Source organism: Otolemur garnettii, unplaced genomic scaffold, assembly GCF_000181295.1.
Source record: "Otolemur garnettii isolate 467f Iridium unplaced genomic scaffold, OtoGar3 scaffold00016, whole genome shotgun sequence".
NCBI lineage: Eukaryota > Metazoa > Chordata > Mammalia > Primates > Galagidae > Otolemur > Otolemur garnettii.
In genome coordinates, this window is record NW_003852411.1 from 25019076 (window position 1) to 25042083 (window position 23008).

Here is a 23008-nt window from a genome sequence, read left to right on the forward strand (position 1 = left end):
TTTGGCGGGTCCGGGCTGGGGATTCGATCCCACCACCTTAGGTGTACGTGGCTGGTGCCTTAGCCGGTTGAGCTATAGGCGCCGAGCCGTCTTAATTCTTGATAGTGTCTTTTAAAGTACAAAATTTTTTGAACTTAATTTTGATAAGTTCTAATTTATTTTTTTCTTTTGTCATATGTGCTTTTGGTGTCCTATGAAGAGACTGCTGCCTTACCTAAGGTCACAAAGATTTACAGTTACATTTTCTTCTAAGTGTTATATAGTTTCAGCTCTTACCTTCAGGTCTTTAATCCATTTTAATTTTTGTGTGAGGTGTGAGGTAGGTAGTGTCCTATCTTTTGGCTGCTATAACAAAATACCTGAGATAGTAATTTATAAGGAACAGGAATTTCTCATGGTTCTAGAGGTCAGGAAGTTCAAGATCAAGGTGGTAGAAGAACTAGTATCTGGCCCTCTGCTTTCAGTATGATGGGTACCTTGTTGCTGCATCCTCTGGAGAGAATGCTTTGTCCTCACATGATGGAAGGACAAGGGAATTCTAATTTCAGGTCCTTTTATAACGGTGCTAATCCCATTTATTCAAAGGGCCCCCAAGGGTGGCACCTCTTAATACTGTTGTATTGGTGATTAAGTTTTGACATGATTCAAACCACAGTAGGTAACTTCATTCTTTTGTATGTGGATATCCAGTTGTTCTAGCCATCATTGTTAAAGACTATTCTTTCCTCCATTGAATGGCCTGGGCACAGATATATCAGTTTTAATCTGGATTCTCAATTCTATTTCAATGATTCATGTGTGTCTCTTACACTTAAGAGCCCTTTTACTAATGCACTACAGTTGTTTACCTCCACTGAACTATAAGGAGCCACAGCTTTATTCATCATAGTATTTTTAACCCAGCATTTAAGAGACCCTCCAAATATGTTTATTGAACAAATGTAATTAACTGCTTAGTTTTGAGGAGATGAATAGGAATGGAGTCCACAAGAAAGGTGGTCCTCTTTTGCATGTAGTACTCTACCTTATGAGATGGCCTTGAATTTTCCTTTTTAATAAGTTTCTACATACAGCATTTAATTGTTATGCAACAGGGTCTTGCTTTGTTGCTCATGCTGGAATGTAGTGGTATGATCATAGTTCACTGTCACCTCAGATTTTAGGGCTCTAAGTGATTCCCTGTCTCAGCCTCTGGAGTACCTGAGGCTGAAGTAATGCCACCATGTTCAGCTAATTTACTTTTTTGTAGAGTCTAGGTCTACTATATTGTCCAAGTTGGTCTAAAACTCCTAGACTCAAGCAATCCTCCTGCCTTGGCCTCCCAAAGTATGAGGATTACAGCATGAGCCTGGCTTGGAAATTCTGACATCTCTTTTCCATTACTTGCAATGGCATTTGTTCATTCCAACATTTACTGAGCACCTTCTCATGCAGAAATGTGGGCACCTCAATGTTTGTAACTGGGGAAAAGAGATATGTCATGAGCCCAAATAATTAAAAGCAGTTAAGTGTTAGAGGTGGCCAAGGGAGCAAAATGGCTGAATAGAAACCTCCAGCAATCCTCCACCCTTACAAACAACAAATTCAATAACTATACACACACAATCACCTTTGGAACAGCCAACAATCAGGTGAGCCATCATACTCCCTGGTTTGATTATTATATCAAAAAAAGAGGCACTAAGGAGGGCAGAAAAGAGTCATGCATAGCCTATGCCACCCTTCCCTCTTTCTCCAGCAGTGCTATGCTTACATGCCGAGTAAAGAGAGATCTTGGGGGAGGGACAGTGATATTATTGTAGGACTCTGCATTGAAATTCAGGGCTACCCTGACACAAGGAAATCGTACAGGGAAGAACTCTGCCTATGCCCAGCCTGGCTGGAGGGAAATCCTCTGCCCTGAAACCTGAGTTCTGGCTACCTATCCATCAGCTAACAAAAAGCAACCTGGGGTCTAGATGAATTTGTAAGGCAACTGGACCACAAAGGCTACACAGTCCTTGGGCAATTCCTGTAACCTGTGCTGGTTTGAAGCTAGTGACTTACTGTGCATCACTCAGTGAGACACATAAGCCAGGGGCCAAGCCAGTGCCTATGTCACCACGTTCCCAACTGCACACAGTGTGGCTCAGGGACAGTCTTCTGCCACTTGGGGAAAGGTAAGGGGAGAGTTTTGCAAATTGGTTACCAGCTCAGCCACAGTAAAATAAAGTACCAAGCAGACTCCTGAGGACCTTGAGCCCAGGCCTTAGTTACGAGACATTCTGGACTTACCCTGAGCCAGGAGGAAATATGCTGCCCTAAAGACAAGGACCCAATCCTGGCAGAATTCACCACTTGCTAGCTAAAGAGCCCTTAAGGCTTTGAATAAATATCAGAGGTAGCTAGGCAACAGTCACCATGGGCTTTGGGTGACAATGAACTGGCTTCACATGTGACCTGGTACTGGTGCCCACAAGGGGTACCTGCATCACTTCCTCTCCAACTCTAGCACCCCAACACAGAAAGTGGGGGAAGACAGTGAGAGACTTTGCCTGCTACTCCAGGGAACCTTCCTGTATCTTACCCAAGCACACCAGGGCAGAATCACTAGATCAAGAGTCAAAATGCTGTTAAGTGTCACAGCATTATTTGGCTTAGGGCACCCCTAGTGCTGATACAGCTACAGTACACAAAGACTTAGGATCACAACACTCAATTCCCTTTGAATATCCCAGACATTGACAAACATCCACAAGCATCACGAACATCCAGGTAAACGTCTCTTCACCAAATGAACTACAAAAAATACCAGTGACCAGTCCCAGAACAACGGAGATATATGACATTTCTGACAAAGAATTCAAAACAGCTGCCCAGCTCTGGGAAGTATAGACATTTAAACAATGTTGATTCTTCTCAGCCATGAGTATGGTTATGTTCTTCCATTTGTTAAAGTCCTCTGCTATTTTCTTTCTTAGGGTTTCATAATTTTCTTTATAGAGGTCCTTCACCTCTTTTGTTAGGTATATTCCTAGGTATTTCATTTTATTTGGGGCTACGGTGAAGGGAGTTGTGTCCTTAATTAGCCTCTCATCTTGGCTGTTGTTGGTGTATACAAAGGCAACTGACTTGTGGACACTGATTTTATATCCTGGGACATTACTGTATTTTTTGATGACTTCCAAGAGTCTTATGGTTGAGTCTTTAGGGTTCTCTAAGTATAAGATCATATCATCAGCAAAGAGGGAGTGTTTGACCTCCTCTGCTCCCATCTGGATGCCCTTTATTTTCTTGACTTGCCTAATTGCATTGGCTAGAACTTCTAGCCTTATGTTAAAATACCAACATCCTATTTTCAAGACTTGGAATAAATGATTCTGTGTTTTATATGGAATCAAACAAAACCCCCTATAGCTAAGACAGTTCTTAGTAATAAAAATAAAGCCGGGGTTATCACCATACCAGATTTTAGGCTGTACTACAAGGCCATAGTGGTCAAGACAGTATGGTACTGGCACAAAAATAGAGACATAGACATTTGGAATTGAAAAGAAAACCAGGAAATGAAACCAACAGCTTACAAGCACCTAATCTTCGATAAACCAAACAAGAATGTCCACTGGGGAAAAGATTCCCTATGCAATAAATGGTGCTGGGAGAACTGGATATCCACATGTAAAAGACTGAAATAGGACCCATACCTTTCTCTACTCACAAAAATTGATTCAAGATGGATAAAGGACTTAAATTTAAGGCATGAAATGATAAAAATCCTCAAAAGAATGGGAAAAAACACTGGAAGATATCAGCCTGGGGAAAGACTTTATGAAGAAGACTGCCATGGCAATAGAAACAACAGCAATAATAAACAAATGGGTTTTAATTAAACTGAAAAGTTTCTGTACAGTCAAGGAGACAACAACCAAAGCAAATAAACAACCAACCCAATGGGAAAGGATATTTGCATATTTTGAATCAGACAAAAGCTTAGTAACTAGGATCTGCACAGAACTTAAACTAATCCATAAGAAAAAAATTAACAATCCCATACATCAGTGGGGAAGAGAGATGAACAGAACCTTCTCTAAAGACAGATGAATGGCTAGCAAACACATGAAAAAATGCCCATCATCCCTAATTATTAGAGAAATGCAAATTAAAACCACCCTGAAATATCATGGTACGTATCAAAGTATGCATTATAATAACCCCAGCAAGAATGGCCCGTATCACAAAACCTCAAAACTACAGATGCTGACGTGGATGTGGAGAGAAAGGCACACTTTTACACTGCTGGTGGGACTGTAAGCTAATACAACCTTTTTGGAAGGAAGTATGGAGAACCCACAAAGAACTCAAACTAGACCTCCCATTTGATCTGGCAATCCCATTACTGGGCATTTATCCAGAAGAAAGAAACCTTTTATTATAAAGATACTTGTCCTAGACTGTTTATCACAGCTCAATTTACAATCTCTAAAATATGGAAACAGCCTAAATGCCCCTCAACCCAGGAGTGGATTGGCAAGCTGTAGTATATGTATACCATGGAATACTCTTCAGCCATTAAAAAAATGGAGATTTTGCAGCATTTCTATTAACCTAGATGGAGGTGGAACACATTATTCTTAGTGAAGCATCACAGGAGAAGCATGAATCCTATGTATTCAACTTTGATATGAGGACAATTAATGACAATTAATGACACAGTGGGGCATGGGGAGAGCAGACAGAGAAGGAGAGAGGGGATGAGGGAAAGGAAAAGAGAAAAGAAAATAGTGACTAATTCTCACATAAATTGGATTTAATTTTGACCAGAGTACATTACTTGAACATTAATTTTTAATTCAATTTATTAATAATATGTTGTTTAGGATATTGCCTCCTCATTTATAAGTCAAATATGTTTGTAATTTCTCTTTATAATAATATATTTTCTCCAATTTTTGTATCAGGTGTACCTAGATGATGTAGAATGATTTTGAAGTATTTCTTCTTTTTCTATTGTCTATAAGATTTGGCATGATCTGTTTTTGAAATTATCTTTTATTTTCTATTTATAAATATTAGTTGTCTGTTTTTTGAGACTTTGGAAAAAATAATAGTAAGAAGTTAACTGATGACTCCATACTGAACCTCAGAGTCAAAGCATTCTATGATAGACATACTCTTATCTGACAATGTGAATGTTACTTTTTTTGCAGTATTTTGCAATATTTCATTACATCAATTGTCTGATTTCTTCGTTCATTCTTTATGAGGTTTTTGTTTCTCGTCCTCATCTTAAACATTGTTATTGTCATTAAATTTTAAGCCTTTTTAATTTCATGACAAAAAGTGGAAGCCAAATAAACACATGTATACGTATAGAGAAAATTAAAAAAACAAAAGACCAAAACAAAAAAACAGCTGCCCTTAAGCTTGGTGAACTTCAATACGACACAAAGAATCCACAAGCCTATCAGAAAAATTTAACAGAGATTCAAATAAAAAAAATCAAGGAAAAATTCTCAGTTTAAGAATTCAACTGACAAACTAAGAATTGCACAGAGTTTTGCAAAAGCAGAAATGATGAAGCAGAAGAATTAGTGAGCTTAAAGACAATCTATTTGAAAACACTGTCAGAAGAGAAAAAACATTACAAAAGAATGAATCATACTTACATAAGATCTAGAAAATTGCCTCAAAAGGGCAAATCTGAGAGTCACTGGCCTTAAAGAGGAGATAGAAAGAGAGATAGAGGTAGAAAGATCATAAAGAATTAACAACTACAGGTGCCTGCCACAAAACCTGTGCTATTTTTTGTTGTAGTTGTTACTGTTTAGCTGGCCCTAGCCAGGTTCGAACCTGCCAGCCTCAATGTATGTGGTGGTGCTGTAAGCACTGTACTACAGGCGCTAAGTCTAAAAATTAAAAGTTTTTAAAAGTCAAAAACAAAAATTAAAAAAAGCAGAACATGTTGTAAGACAACATGAAGGAAATGCTATGGAGTTAGAGGGAGCAGCAATCACTCTCATCTAGGATACCTATGAGTATCCCCCTCAATCCTCAGTTAGTCTTCTTAAAGGGTAATGAATACTTTGAATTCAATGCCTAAAGAATTTTTCTAAAAAAAGGAGACAAGGTTTGAATTTTACTAATAATATGGTTTTGAGATTCTGAATATCTCTGATGGGAAAAACCAGCTTATTCTCCTAAAATCAATCCTTATGGCTTATTGTTCTAGTTTGACATATACTTCAAAAGTACAACCAATATGCTGCAAAATTTTAAAAATGTAACAATTAACAGAGGATTGAATTCAGATGGCAGAGAACAGGACTGAGGCATTTGAAGTCATGAGCGTGAATTATAATTATGGACCTTCCCTCCTCTTCCTCAGCCCACCCAATTACTATTGGCTGATTTTTAAGAAAGAGAAAATGGCTTCAAAGGTTAGATATAAAGTTTTTTTTTTTTTTTTTGGCTGGGGCCAAACCCCCCCTCTGGTATATGGGCCCGGCACCCTACTCCTTTGAGCCACAGGCGCTGCCCTAGATATAAAGTTTTTAAAGAAAACTGTTAGAACATTTGTATACTAAGTTAACGTGAATCTTACTAAATGTAGAATATAAATGTCTTAACACAATAACTAAGAAAATGCCATGAAGGCTATGTTAACCAGTTTGATGAAAATATTTCAAATTGTATATGAAACCAGCACATTGTACTCCATGACTGCATTAATGTACACAGCTATGATTTAATAAAAAAAAAAAGAAAATTTAAGTTTACAGTCTATGAATTATTTCTTGGTTCTTCTGGGCTATATAATACCCTTTAGATTGAGAACATAAGCCAGTTTAAGTTAATCAGAGTGAATACTTGACTCAATATGATATCTACTTGGTATAAACAAAGAGCTCTGTGGTTCAGTGGACCTGGGATTTGGTCACTAGCCATGTGACTTGAGGGAAACTATTTATATAACCTTTCTCATTTTGGCTTCTTACCTTTCAAATGACTCTTTTTGCCAAAGCAATATTTTAAAGACCTTTAAAAAAATGTTTGTTAAAGCCTAATTTTGTTAGTTATTTGCAATAAAAAGAGCCTACAGGTTTCTAATGTAAGTGTCCCATGTTGTCATAGGAAGAAAGAGATTGATGCTATTACAGAACCTTTCATAACAGATATTTGATACTTTTATTATTGAAGGACAGTTATCATCAATTTATAACATTCTTAAAAGCACAATTTTGAAAATGCTGGTTTTGTTCTTAAGGACTTTACAACTTGAATGGTATAACCAATCAGGAAGTAGAACCACCCCTCAAAAAAAAAAAGGGCAAAATGCCAAGATCTTCTCCAACCACAATTATTTTTAATCTATGAAACAGAATTTCCTTACAAAATAAGTAGTTTTTACAGTAGTGATATTTATCATTGATGTGATCTATTTGTTCAATATGAGTGTAGTCAGAAGGGAAGTTGGGCCTGTTATTTTTCCAGAAATTGAAAAAAGTACCATCATTAAGATAAGGAAGAGAAAGATTTGTATCCATCTTTTTGGGACACATAAGGTGAGAGTGAAGTCTCACAGTTGGAGAATTTGTGGATATTGCTGGAGGAATTGGAGATGCTCTCTAGTAAACGGGTAATCCCTCTTCCCCGAACACTGCTGTTTTGGCCAGAAATTTTCACCCCAGATGGGTAGTCACCTAGGATATTAAAAATACAGAAAAAGAAACATAGAAATTTTATAATTTTATTAATAAAGAGATGCCTCAATTAATGGACTCATCCTATTACAGGCTCTAACTAAGCCATAATTAAATGGATCAAGAATAGGAAAGAGATTCTTACAGATAAAAGACTGAAGAAGAATGTTTCTTTTTTGTTTTTTAGGCCAGGAAATCTTAAATGAAGATTCTTGAGGCACCACTTGAAATTTCATCTGATTAGCTTTAAAATTTATTTATTAAAAGACACATCAAAATTATAAAACTATAGCTGTTACAAGAAAAACAGGTTTTCTTTCTAAGGGCCCTGAAGAAAATTCTGAAGAATAAGACATGTGTATCAAACTGACCCCCAGAACACACACATCCAAACTGTTAAAGGTGCTAATACTAAATAAGACAATCAATTCAACAAATTCCTTATATCTCTAAGCTAATTTGGAAACATTAGTTTGAATATTATACCTGGAATCTAGATAATAAGTTTTGAGGCCCTAACTTCCTTTAGTTTAATTCTTGTGAAATATAGTATGCTTACCAATCGGTGTATTTGATCTTTGTTCCTGATTAGAAGAGTTGAAATGAGAGAATCCTGGACTCTCGACCCTTAGCTTCTGTAAATAATAGGAAAATACCAGAGGGGAAAAGAATGTTAATTATTAGATGAGTTTTAATTTCAAATGACTCTTTAAAAATGATAACACTCAAATGCTTTTCCAATGTCTGATCAACTTTTGCTGCAAAAGAGCGGAAAGAAGTAGAGTAGACTTTGGAGGATTTCAGGGTTAAGAGAGGGCTTGATTAAAAAAAAAAGATGAGATTATAATATGTTTGCTGATAAGAATGAACCAGAACTGAGAAAAACCCTACTGACACCAGAAAGGGGGAAATTACTGAAGCCATGTCCTTGAGTGGTAAGGGAATGAGAGCTAAAATATAAAACCAATAAATAGATTGGTTTTACAGAAGAACACACACCAATTAAAATAGGAGTAAAGCAGAAGGAAGATGCAGGTAGATAAGGTGGTAAAAATATGTAGAAAATCTCCTCTGATTACTTCTTTATTTTCTCAGATAAATAGGAGACAAGGGCACAGCTACAAGAAGAGTGAGGGAAGAGGTGATAGAAGTCTGAAGGAAAAGAAGATGAGAAATAACTGTCTAGGAAAGCAGAAGACTAATCAGACTAGAAAAATGAATAACTGCCAGGCAACACTTAAAAGCTGGTGATAATGAATATTCAGTAAGAGCAGCCACCATGGGAGTTTCTTTCCAGCTTTATTTAACTTCATAGGTACAGAAGGTAAAGTATACGAAGAGTTAGATTTAATTAAGGTTACTATTTGTCCAGTATGATGAAGAAAAAAGAGCCAATGAAGTTAGCAATGAGTGCAAGGCAGTGGAACAGACCCACCAAGAGATCTAAGCTGGGAGGGAAGAAGTGAGGGAGGGGTGGAGGTGTAAAGGAGGAGACATGAGACTGCAGCAGTATTGGTGGGAATGCTGCCCCTGGAGCTGCGCAATGCAATGGCCCTGTAAGGGAGTGTAGGATAGTAGAGAGAGGCATAAATGAATTATATGTCCTACTGTTACAGAACAACTTGTCTCTTTAACAAGAGCCCCCAAATTCTTTTTAAGAATTAAAACTTGCATTTCTGTCCAAGGCTAGTGATCAGAAGGGTGGGGAACTATTGTTTGGTCTTTGTACCACAGACAGTGGCTCAATGGAACTGTATGGGCAGAAGTCAGGAGTCAAAGAATGTCTTCATCAGGGATACCTTAGTTAAGCAGCAATAGCCCAAGGCTGAAAGCTACCTTTGGAAAGCTCTGCATTTCTGCTTTTAGGCAGGACAATGGCCCTTTAATTAATTGCCACAGATTAATAAACTTCTTTCCCTCAAACCACTTGTCCTCCTCCTTGGTTTGGCCAAACAAGCACTGCTTTCAGTAACACCAGTAGATGTAAAAGAACTGCGGACACCACGGTAATAGAGGAAGATAGTGGTAGTCAGAGAGGATGATGTTTGAAACTGAGCTTATGGAGGAGGTGCCACTGTGGTCTAGGATATGATCATGAGGGTGGGAATCTGTGGTAGAAGACAGAAAAATGAGAGAGGAAATGAAAGTACTGAGAGGGGAGGCAGATGGAAGTAAAGATTATCTGCAAAGAGCTAAAATAAGGGATTCTGACAGGAAAACTGATCTGGCACAGTAATGCTCTTAAGAGTGAAGACAACCAACTCAGGGGTCTATGGATTCTGAAAAGGGATTGTCAGGTACTATAGCCTTAATGGCATCAGAGTCAAAGCCTAGAAATTTTAGGAAGAAGGTATAAAGAAGTCTGAAAGCAGGAACCAAGGACAATTACATCAAATCATTTGTAAATGAGGGAGAAAAAATATCACCATTTGAAAGGGCTAACAGAGAAGCAATATCCTTAGAAGGGGGTTAAGTTTTAATTAGAACCAAGAAGTTAAACAGATTTTCTCAAAAAGAGGTTGAAGATATCTGATATTTAGCTTATAACTGAGGCTGAAAAGACCACAGGAAGGTTTTTCAGACGTTGGGAGAGCAAGGAATTAGGATAAGTCAAATAAAATGAGTATGGAGTCTGGAAGATGACAGAGAATGCAGAAGTCCTCCGTTTCCCAGAGTAACTGATGTAAACTATGAAAAGGCACATTACTGAGATTAATTCTGGTGATGTGAACGTAGATGGTGACAATGAAGCTAAGGTGGGGTTTCTCAACCTGGGCACCATGACATTTAGGCTGAATAATGCTGTGTTGTGGAAGGCTGTCCTATAGGAACAGAATGCTTAGCAGCATCCCTGGCCTTTATCCATCCACTAGCTGCTGGCAGCATGCTCCCCGCCCCCACTCCTCATCTCAGGGGTGACAACCAAAAATGTCTTGACATTGCCAAATGTCCCCTGAAGACACAAAATTGATCTGAGAACCATTGGGCAAAGGGTTAATGAGGAAAGAGGTCTTACCCAGAGTAAATATGAACAAGAATATCATGTAAACGGAATCATACAGTAAATTATACAGTTTATAATCTTTGGAGACTGCTTCTTTCACTTAGCATAATTAATATCTTTGATATCCATCCTAGTTGATGTTTGTATCAATAGTTCATTCCATTTTGGGGTTTCCCTTTTTACTCTCTGTTACCCTATTTTAAAATAACATTTATTTATTTATTATCTACTGTGTTCCAAGGCAAAGGTCTTGGCACTCTCACACATTGCTGCATTTAACTCTAACAGCTACTCACCCCTAGTATCATTCCTATTTAACAGATAAGGAATTAGCACAGAAATTTCAAGTAACTTGTTCAAGGTCACAAAGCCTGTATGTAGCAAGTTATTTATTTATTTATTTATTTATTTCCTGAAAGAAAATTCAGAAATTCTGATGCTGGAGCCCATACTCTTAACTGTTTTGCTTAATAGTGTAAAGAGGCCTAAGAAAAAAATAAGTAAATAGCAAGGAAGAAAAGATAGGTGGTAGAGAAATTAAGCTTTTAACCAAATTCTAAATCAGGTCTTAAACATTGCTGAGATAGATATTTAGAATATTTACATTATCTACATTCAGATATTTAATTTTTGGAATAGATCTTTGGAAGTATTTTATATAAAGACTAAATGCCAATTTTAATTTCCTTAAAACCTTCGTTAAATGTAGTGGGGAAATATACCAGGAAGGAAAGGGATTTTATGCAAGATGTAACTGAATTAGATTTGGCATGCCATGAAGAGTTTCAAAATAATTTTTAAGGGAAAGGAAAGGACCAAACCAAGGGCTGACCTTCAGCTGCTATTGGCCAGGACCATGTTGAATAGGACAGCCAGAAAGATAAGTGAATTCCTAAAAGTTAGCTCCTTACCTGGTAACGCCCTGCATCCAATACAACCATTTTGGGTGTCACACAATTGCTGGCCTCATAATCTTGTAGTGGTACATGAGCCTCCGTGAGCTGGATTCCAAAGAGAGTGGCCAGAGAATTACTGATGCAGTACCTTTAAAAGGAAATAAAATAAAATTCACCATTAGAATCTCATTTTATTCACCCTAAAAGCATTAAAAGCATTTATATTTTAAAATCTCTAACATAGAGCATCTGAAATACTACTTTAAATTGAGAAAAAAAATACTTAGAGATTTATTTCTAAGTTTTATTTCTTCAGAGAAGAGATAGGAATAGGCAGCAATGCACATCATGTGACAGGTTATTATTGGTAAGCAATCTTCTGATTATCAGATAAAATTTCAGATTCATAGGGAAATGGGAATGAGGGTTAAGATTAACAGGATTCTCAAATATTAAAAACAATGAAAGGGCAACAGCAGAATAAGACTACAACCATGAACACTTATCTATCCTCAGAATAACCATGCACCTTGTGAGAGGGCTACCAGAGGACCCAAATATCTGAGGCTCCAGGTGCTTTCTCTACAAAATGAGAAGAAAAGGTCTGTGTTTTGGGAGCACCTTCACAAGGAAATGTCCTTAATGATAGTAAGGAATTTCACTCTCCTATCGGAGTCAGAAGGAAAATTTTGAACAAGTGTTTATGAAAGGTTCACACAAATTGCATAGGTAAGTAGTGGCATGGACAGAAGAATAAAGTAAAAAACCACCTTTGCTTTCAAACAGAACTGTAGAAAACAGAAGTTAACTAGAGATTTGCCCCAGCTGCCAAAGCAATAGCATGCAAAATGGCACAGAAGAATTCAAACCAGAACAGAGCTTTATGAAGAAACTCCTTCTTTCAACTTACGCAATCTTCCTGCAAACAGCTAAAGCACAGAAAAGAATATCATTTTCTTCATGCCACTTGCACCTGTTACCAAAAAAAGAAAACAAAACAAAACCACCTTTAATGTCCTAACTGAAGTATTACTGTTTAGAGTTTATATATGCAAAGATTTCAAATTTACATGGAATCATTAAGAAAAACTGACATGATCACTAAAAACTTCTAATTTAATGCACAAAAAGATTTTTTAAAAATAAATTTTGTTACTTCCTCTGATGTAAATTCATGATATTATGCAAATTACACATTAGTATAATGCTTAAATTTTACCTTAAAATAAAGTGAGTATTCTAGGGTCACATTAGTGACTGAGATTAAAATGCACTCAATTCAATGTTTACTTATTTTACTTATTTACTTACTTATTTTCCAGGCATTGTTTGGCACTACAGATATAATATTGAATAAAACAGACAGAAGCCTACTGTCCACACAAAACTTACTTTCTAGTGAGGGAGACATACTAAAAGAGATGTGCAAGGGCATAATACAGGGTCCAGTTGAAGCAACCCCCTTTTGTTCTTCAAGTGTGATATTGTTATGTTACATAATTACTTGCTTATGATTTTGTAATAATAAATTGGTACAGATCATCAGCTCATAAAAATGGGGTGTTATTTGTGCCATTATTTGTGCATGTTATTCTGTAACATAACAATATCACACTCAAGCACAAGAGGGCATTACTTCTGCTAGACCCTATACAAAGTAATTTAGAAAATTTTAAGTGCTGAGGAGAAAAATGAAAAAGATAATATGAAATGCTGGGGAGAGGCAAAGTTTTAGGTAAGGTGACAGGAAAGCCATCACTAAGGTGGTGGTGTTTGGGTGGAGACCTCAGGAAGTCATTGATGTTGGAGAGGAAATCAGTGTGATTCAATACAAGGCTATATACACTCAAACAAAATACACTCATGATAAGAGTCACTATAAATTTGTCTGTATCTTTCCACCAAGATACAGACAAAGCACATCATCTATTAAGACTCAGAACAGCACTACTTACATAATACAAAGCTCTCCTAAAATTAGCAAGAATCTTCATTAAAATTACAAACATGCTAAACAGTATAAGGGTAAAAAGTCCATTATTTGTACTTAACAAAAGTTATGTGACTGGAAGATTACCTAAACCATAAGATGATGACTTTTCCACTGTTTTTCCAAAGAAAAGTAAACCAAAAAATGTGATTGATAAAACTCTTTAACTCTTAAGTGAAGCCTTAGGTTAAAACTAAACCTGTGTACTTAGACAATCACACATAATCAAGTAATTTTTAGTTTCTAATAATTAGTTCTGTTCCATGTCCAGAACTTAAACCCTAAGTGTACCCCTACCTCGTACATACATTTTCCACTAGAGATCAGATCAGAAATGAAAACAACTGAAAAACTAACAATATACTACAGGATTCAAATAAACAAACATAAAAACCTTACAAAAATCTCCTCCTCGGGAAAAATGCCTCCAAATCTACAGTTCTATTACTAAAAATGACATTATCTTGATTCATTTTTATTCCTATTTCTTGGTTGTCTTCCTTCAAATCATCCTACTAATCTCCCTAAAAATGTAAGTGCATTTTCTAGTAAAGGAAGGTTCATTGTATAAGTCTGTCAAAAACCAAAACCGCTTTATATACACTTTAAGGTAAAGTCACAAGTTACTCCTAAAGTTCCCACACTATCTTGTTCAAATGATGTGCAGCATAAAGACTTTTCACATATCTTTATCTCAAAAGGTCCTAATGATCTCTTCTTCTCCTATTTCAGCAATAACATTGTTTCTTCTTTTCAAAGATAATCCCATCTTTACCTGCCTTGTGAAGCACTGTCATCCCATAGCTATATATACACATGGTAATGTTCTGGTCTAGTCAAACTGGTTTTTCTTAAACAGTCTCTGCGCTGTCATTCCTCTAAGTCACTTAAGGCCATTTTGTATTGTAAAGGTCCCCTTCCCTTCAACCTCAATCTCTGCTCACAGAAATTCTATCCATCTTTATAGAAAAACCAGATAAAACATTTATTCCATAAAGTATTTTACAGTTTTTAAACCCTTACAACTGACATGACTTCTCCTTTATCTATCATAACCTTTTAAAACCCTAAGAGCTCTCCAGTCTGTACGTGCCTTATTGCTCTTATCTGACAGGAGATTCTGAAGGCAAGGATGTCACCCATGGTCCCCATAGAACCTAGTTAAGTGTCTTATGTACAAGAGCTGCTCAATTTTTTGTTAAATATGAATAGTACACTAAATTGGACTAAGACAAACTATTCTAAAGTGATGTCAAAGCATAAAATTGCATCTCTTAATATTACTATTGCTGGGGCTTCCAGTTCAAGATGGTGAATCAAACATATGCACAAAATTATCTCCTCTTGATCCCCAGGCCCTATCAAAATGTTACTCAAAGAGTAAAAATGGTAGATGTTCACAATAATGGAAAAAACAAAAAGAGGTCTCCATGGAAGAGTTTAACAAATTTGTGGAAAGTGAACAAAGAAATGGTAACCGATGAAGCTGGACAGAAGTCACATCTTCAGTGCTCTCATTAGAGAGCTATAGTAGAAGAGGCTCTATCGGATAGAACTCTGGAGAGGCTCTGGACTCACAGACATGTCCCTAACCCACAGAGCAGAGGTAAGAGTATTCTTTTTACAGAAGTCCAGCCTCATGAATTGTTCTTGAAGCAGCAAGAAGTGAACTGCTCTTAGAGCAGCAAGAATGGCTGCTGGTTCCCTAAAGTAAAGCCCTCCATATTCTGCAATTAAGAATTCTCCCTCTAACTTAACATTTAGCTCTCTTGTCTGCATTCCCTATCGCAAAGTCTAATCAGCTGACAACTCCCACTAAACAATACGAAACACTCAGCTTTGCAGCCTGATTTCTAAATATGAGCATAATCAAGGATAATCAGACATTCTAAGGAAAGCTTACAACATGAAAAAGACCAAAATAGGAAGACCACAACTCACAACATGACAGAATGAGATAATTTAGGGGACAAAAGCAAATTCATACCCCTACTAGGATATTCTAATAGAGAAGAGCGTGTAAAAAGTCACACTAATTTACAAAATGGTCAAAAAAATGTTTTTTGGTCTTCTTGCACGTCAAGTAGAAGAAAATTATTGCATTCAGGATCCTAGTTTTCTCATCTCTTCAACTCTCATCAACACTGATGAGAGTTATAATGATTTGAGTAACATGGTAACAATTAGAGGCTGAGAGGTACTTAGACCTAAAAAAAAAAGTGAGCCTCTTCCCATTTTCAAATGTCAGAGCTTGTTAGGGCTCTGTGCTATGATCCTTTCTGACTCCTGCCTAAATGATGTCCTCTATACACTATGAGGTCCATCAAGGCCGAGGACTCATCTCTCTTCATTGTAGCTTCAGTGCCCTGCACACAGTGAACAGGGAATGCTGACATTAACTCAAACCTCTCCACTGAGATCGACACTAGGATTAACTTGCTTTCTACCTCCACACCTAACGTCTCACCAGTCCCTCTGAACATTCTAAACTTGCTCCTTTCTTCCCCATCTCCCTAGAGTAGCATATGATAAAAACCTGCGTAGCATATTTTCTTTCTTTCCATTCTCTCTCCCTGGGTCCAGTCCATCAGCAAGGTCTACTGATTTTTACCAATCTTAAATCTACCTATTCCTTTGCATCTCTGTCACCAGCCTACCATCAACCATTTCTTGCCTGAACTAGAGAGCCCATCTAATAATCATAGGCTCCACACTTCCTTTTTTACCTCCTCATAAATCCATCCACTAAAGAGTCAGGTCTTTCAGAAACCTAATCACCGGATACTTCTCTACTTGATAAAATTCCTTCCTATGGCTAACATGGCCTTGTGCTTCTGGCTCCTCCTTATTTCTTCAACCTCATCCCGTGCATTCTCCTCTTTGCTCACCAGTTGTCAGTTGATGGTTTAACACGTTCTAGTAAACACCAACCTTTTACCTCAAAGGCTTTTTATCTCTCTACCCAGGATGTTGTTCTTTACATTTTTTGCACAGCTATATCCTTCAGCTTTAATGTTTTGCATGCCAATAAAGCCTTCTTGACTATTCTATAATGTAGTCTACATTTTTACACTATTAAGAGTAGCCTCTTGATTTCCTTAGCACTTCTCACAAGCTAAAATGACCATTTTCTTTACTATTTGATGTATCTCTTTCCAACCTAACCGTTTTTGTTTCTTAAAAGTCAGAGACCACACTAATTTTGCTCTCTACTGCACCTTCAGTCTAGTTGGCAGAGGAATTGCTCAACAAGTGATTTGTTGATTAAATAAAGGCTGCCATGTTTTAATCAGAAGGTCATGAATAATGAGTTGTCCAAAGACATTGATGGCAAGAGGCATCAGGAGGATTGGAGATCAAAAAAAACCATGACTACTCTTAGCCTCTAAAACAGTGGTTCTCAACCTTCCTAATGCCACCAGACTTCAATACAGTTCCTGTGGGTCATGACCCACAGGTTGAGAACTACTGCTCTAAAATAATAATAGTTATTAACAGCCTGCTTACATTCTAATATTAATTTTGTGTAACCATACTCAATTTTACCAATTTAAGAACCTACTCATTCTTAGGAGCTGGACAAACATTTATCAAAAATTTATTACAAACTCGAAGGTCTTTTAGCAGAAAGGCAGTGAAGGTTGCCTTCTTTTAGTTAAAAGGCTCTTCTTTTAGTTGAAAAGCAGTGTCTGAAACTAGTCCCATTTGCTCATATTAGCAAATTCTAACAACTGCTGTCCACTTAACCAAACTTCCTTATAAAATGTTATAATATTGAAATCCCGCTATGTTATGAAGCTCAGTACAAGATTCATCCTGTCCAAAGCAGTTTATTACTAAAGTGCCCAAAATACTATGTAACAGTTTCACCTTCAAGAAAATCAAATCGCATAGGCCTCAAATAATGCCTTTACACCAAAGCTACTCTAATTTTGTTAGTGTGTACTTGGACTTCAGTACTTGATTTCTTCAATTATATAGTGCATTTTTTCATATTCTAACTGAAATTAGAATGCATTTTATAATTGAAGGTATTCTATAATTGCTATTAGGCAACTAGAAATAGTTGCCATGGCCTAAGCATACGCAAATCTGACTATTTGTGACATTTGCAATCCTTCAACATTTTAGTCAATAAATCCTTTAATGATTACTTGAAGTATTGGTTTTTCTCTGAAAACTTTCTATTGACCTCTTTTGATAAGATTTAGAAAGAACCAGCATCAAAACTTGCAGAAAGTTATACTGAATGGAGTAAAACTGAAAGCTTTTCCACTTAGAACTGGAACTAGACAAAGTTGTCCTCTATTGCCACTACTATTCAACACGGTGCTGGAAGTTAATACAATCAGGCAAGAGAAGGAAATAAAGGGCATCCAAATGGGTGCAGAGGAGGTCAAACTCTCCATCTTTGCTGGTATGTTCTTATACTTGTAGAACCCAAAAGACTCAACCACAAGACTCCTGGAAGTGATCCAAAAATACACCAATATCTCAGGATATAAAATCAATGTCCATAAATCAGTAGTCCTTGTATATACCAATAACAGCCAAGATGAGAAGCTAATCAAGGACACAATTCCCTTCACAGTAGCTTCAAAAAAAAAAAGAGAAAGAAAGAAATACCTAGGAATACATAACAAAAGAGGTAAAGGACCTCTACAAAGAAAATTACAAAACCCTAAGAAAAGAAATAGCAGAAGAGGGCAGCGCCCTCCTCCTGGCTCAAAGGACTAGGGCGCTGGCCCCATATGCTGGAGGTGGTGGGTTCAAACCCAGCCCCGGCCAGAAACTAAAAAAAAAAAAATAAAAGAATTAGCAGAAGATATTAACAAATGGAAGAACGTATCATGCTCATGATGGCTGGGAAGAACCAACATTGTGAAAATGTCTACACTACCCAAAGAAATCTACAGATTCAATGCAATCCCCATTAAAATATCATCACCATACTTTCAAGATTTGAAAAAAAAATTCTTCGTTTTGTATGGAACCAGAAGAAACCCCATATAGCCAAGGTAATTCATGGTAATAAAAACAAAGCTGGGGGTATCACCCTACCAGACTTTTGGCTATTCTACAAGGCCATAGTGATCAAAACAGCATGGTACTGGCACAAAAATAGAGAAATTGACATGTGGAACCAAACAGAAAAACATGAGATGAAACTAACATCTCATAGCCACTTGATCTTTGATAAACCAAACACCATCATACACTGGGGAAAAGAATCTCTATTTAATAAATGGTGCTGGGAGAACTGGATAACCAAATGTAAAAGACTGAAACTGGACATGCACCTCTTACTACTTACAAAAATCAATTTAAAATGGATGAAGGATACACATTGGAGGCACGAAACAACAAAAATCCTTGAAGAAAGTGTGGGGAAAACACTTGATATTGGCCTGGGAAAAATTTTATGAACACTTTCGTGGCAATTGCAACAACAAAAATAAACAAATGAGACTTAAGTAAACTGAAAAGCTAAGGAAACAACAACCAAAGCAAACAGACAACTTTCAGAATGGGAAAAGATATTTTCAAATTATGAACTGGACAAAAACTTGATAACTAGGAATTACAGAGAACTCAAATTAAGCAATACAAAAAAGTACTGACAATCCCATATATCACTGGACAAGAGAGATGAATAGAACCTTCTCTAAAGTAGACAGACAAATGGTTAACACAAAAAAATGCTCATCGTCCTCTAATCATCAAAGAAATGCAAATCAAAACTACCCCGAGATATCACCTACCCCCAGTGAGAATGACCCACATTACAAAGTCTCAAAACTGCAGATGCTGGCATGGATGTGGAGAGAAGGGTACACTTTTACACTGCTGGTAGGACTGCAAACTACAACCTTTTTGGAAGAAGTATGGAGAATCCTCAAAGAACTCAAATTAGACCTCCCATTTGATCCTATAATCCCATTACTAGGCATTTACCCAGAAGAAAGAAAATCCTTTACCATAAGGACATTTACACTAGACTGTTTATTGCAGCTCAATTTACAATCGTCAAAATGTGGAAACAGCCTAAATGCCCACCAACCCAGAAAGGGATTAACAATCTGTGGTATATGTATACCATGGAATACTATTCAGCCATTAAAAAGATGGAGACTTTACATCTTTTGTATTAACCTGAATCAAGGTGGAACACATTCTTCTTAGTAAAGCATCACAAGAATGGAGAAGAATTCAATGTACTCAACTCTAATATGAAGGCAGTAGATGAGCTAATACAATGGGGCAATAGGGAAATGAGCAAGTGTGGAGAAGGGTGGAGGGAGGGGGATGATATAGTTATGGTACTGTACGGCACACCTCTTGGGAGTGGGACATGATTATAAGAGGGACTTTAGCAAATGTAATCAGTGTAACCCAATTCTTTATACCCTTAATAGGTCCCAAACAATAAAACAAAAATCTTGCAGAAAGGGTGTCCAGTGTGAATAAAACCCCACAGACAACAGTGCAGTTCTCTTTTAAGAAATGCTGTGTACAATAAAAACATAGACACTCAATGACTCTGAATCAGAAATTGTTGAAATATTTCGGCCAACAGCTGAGGTAATGGTATATAAATTCAAATATCCTAACACATCATCCATAAACTCAACAGATTAACAAAAACAACCAAAACAAAGCAGACAAAATTTACACTGACAGCATAATTAGAAGATAGAACACCACAAAACTTGATTACTTATAGATTTTTAAAAAAGCAAACTTTAATTTCCAGTGGAGTAATTTCTCAATCTCTCACCTTGAGCTTTTATATGGAGAGGGGTGTTCAGGAAAAAAATCTAAGAAAGTGAGAGAAAGGAAATGGAAAGCCTGAGATTAAATTTAAATCATCCTCACAATGATATTATAAATATTGGAACAGAGTTCTTATAGATAGAATACTCACTATAGGAAAGTGCCTGTGATGAGGAAAAGAGGAAGATGTAATAAGAGCTCTTTAGAAATTGAAGGGAGAAAAAAAACAATAGGGAGAAATTTAGTATCCTGCAGGATACAATAAAATAAAAAAGGGAAAGATCTACAACCATCCCCCTGCCACCCTAAAATCATTCTCTGAAGAACCTGTACTTACTTTGCTACCCTGACTGAAGAGGAAGCTCTTTAGCTAAGGTTCTCAAGACTCCCTGCGAATTATCAGCCATGTCCAAGAAATGCAAAGGAACAATGCATCTTATTCTAGTCTATAGATAGAAAGCTATTATAAGAAAGAAACAGAAAAGGAGAATCAAAACACTTTAGCTAGTAACTTTCCCTCAATCTCCTCCCCATAAAAACAAACAAACGAACAAACAAAATCTCATGAAGAAAACTGTAACATACAATACCACATCACATTAAATATCCCCAATACAATAATGTGAGAATATGGAACACACCCTGAAGGAAAAACTTCAAAACCAGAAACAGAAATAATAAAAAAAGAATAAAATCACAGTTGACTAAACTCAGGAACAAAAGAGAAAAAAAGACAAAATCATACTGGAAGAGAATTACAAATTGTCCCAAGAAGAAAAGATCTATTAGGAAAGCTAACGAGTAAAACTGAAAAAAAAAAAGCAGAAAATTATCAAGAGAATTAAAGAAAGTAAAAAGGGTCAGAAAAAGTAATTAAAATGAAAAATAGGCAAAGATCAAACACAGACTCCTTTAAGGAAAAAAAAAAAAACCAGAACATTAAACTCCAATCTAAGAAAATTTCCCCAAATAGAACATGATTCTGTACATTGAAAAAGCTCACCAAATGCCTCAAAAAATGGACCTGCAATAATAAACTCAAAGAAACATCCTAGTAAAACTATTAGACTTTAAAAATGAAAACAGACCAAGGTTTCCAGGCAAAATGATCAAGTAACTCTAGGCCCCAAAAGATAAGATAACTCAGGCCAAGAGAATTAACTAAATTTTGCAAAAGGAACACAAGGAATATAAGTGAATTGTATGTTTCTAGAAACACAAGGAAATAAAGTATAAATCATTAGAAGGATTTAAACATGAAAAGAATACAAGGAACACTTGTCCATGAGCCCTGATCAATCTACTATATCAAGGTTCAGCAAATGTTATAGCATCAAGTAACACAGTAATCTGTTTAAAACTACAGGAGATGCAAAGAGACCTCAAAAGAAACACAGTAAGAGGAGAGATAAGAACTACTCTCAATACAAGATCAACTGAACAAAATATAAAAAATCTGAATGCAAGCAATATAGATCTTATGTATCAAATACTACACCCTCAAAATAAAAAATACACATTCTCATATGCCCATGGAACAGTTTCAAAAATTGATTAAATGAGTATAGTAAGTTAGGGGAAAAAAACCCAAAACACTTTAATTTCCATAAACTAGAAATATTACAAATAACATTCTTTGATCACAAAGCAAAAACATTAGAATTTACAAAAAGAAACAAAAATCAGAAAAGCTTTTTCATGTGGACACTTAAAAGCCTTATATTTATTAATTCCTTGTTGAGAGTTTAGACAGAATTTGTTAAAAATGACAATGAAAATATTGGGTGTCAGAATCTACAGAATTCATTGAAAATAATAGTTAAAAGATAATTCGCTTTACTTAACACTTATCAAAAAAAAAAAGACAAAAGATAAATGAATTAAGTTCTTCACCCAAAAAATCTAGAAGAACCACAAAATACAATGAGTAAATAAAAGCAGAAATTACTAAGAAGATAGAGAAATAGGGGCAATAAATTAAAATCCTGTTGGTTTGAAAAATTCAAATAGATAACACACTAGCTAAAGAAAAAAAGGGAGAGGGCACAAATATACAAGAAATGATGAGATAAACCACCAATAAATAGAAATTCAAAAAATTTTAAGATGTCTTCCTTGCAGACCTTTAAACAAAAAAACCCTGAAATTAAAATTAGAAAGCCTAATCAAAGCAATTTCTGTAGAAAAAAAAATTATCAAAGAACTTCCCCATAAAAATGCACCAGTTCCAGATATGTACTATCTATAAAAGAAAAATATTACAATAACTTTGAAAGACACAAAAGTAGATTTGAACAAAATGGAAAGACATTGCTTGTCCTTGGATACATCTCAACATTATAAAGACTTCAGACTTCTCCAAGTTGAATGCAATCTCAACAGGCTTTTTTATGAAGCTAGAATGAAGTGACACTTGAACCTACTGTTTTTGTTTACACATGTCTTAGACATTCAAAAGACAATCAGCAAAAGTAGAAAAAAACAAAAAATGGACTAGAAACAAACAAATCAACTCTATTTTTTTTTTATTGTGTTAAAACGTTCATATTCTACTCATAGATTCACTTGTACCCTTGTAAGATAAACCACAGAAGTGAACCCTCGAATCCCCCTCCCTCCATCCATTCCCCCCTCCCCTCTCCCTCCCCCCTCCCCGTATCCTTAG

The 23008-nt window shown here is 36.3% G+C and overlaps 1 protein-coding gene across 2 annotated transcripts in view; it reads right to left on the bottom strand.

The window, feature by feature from the left end:
- Positions 1-7134: 7134 nt before the first annotated feature.
- Positions 7135-23008, bottom strand: part of MAEL (maelstrom spermatogenic transposon silencer) — a 33614-nt gene continuing 17740 nt past the window's right edge. For both annotated transcript variants that reach the window (XM_012802693.2, XM_003785738.3), the window contains 4 exons: positions 12490-12552; positions 11595-11727; positions 8239-8314; positions 7135-7679 (listed from right to left, as the gene is read on the bottom strand). In XM_012802693.2, the coding sequence (XP_012658147.1) occupies positions 7492-7679; positions 8239-8314; positions 11595-11727; positions 12490-12552 (460 nt within the window). In that variant the 3' untranslated portion in view covers positions 7135-7491. The remainder of the gene's footprint in view (positions 7680-8238; positions 8315-11594; positions 11728-12489; positions 12553-23008) is intronic.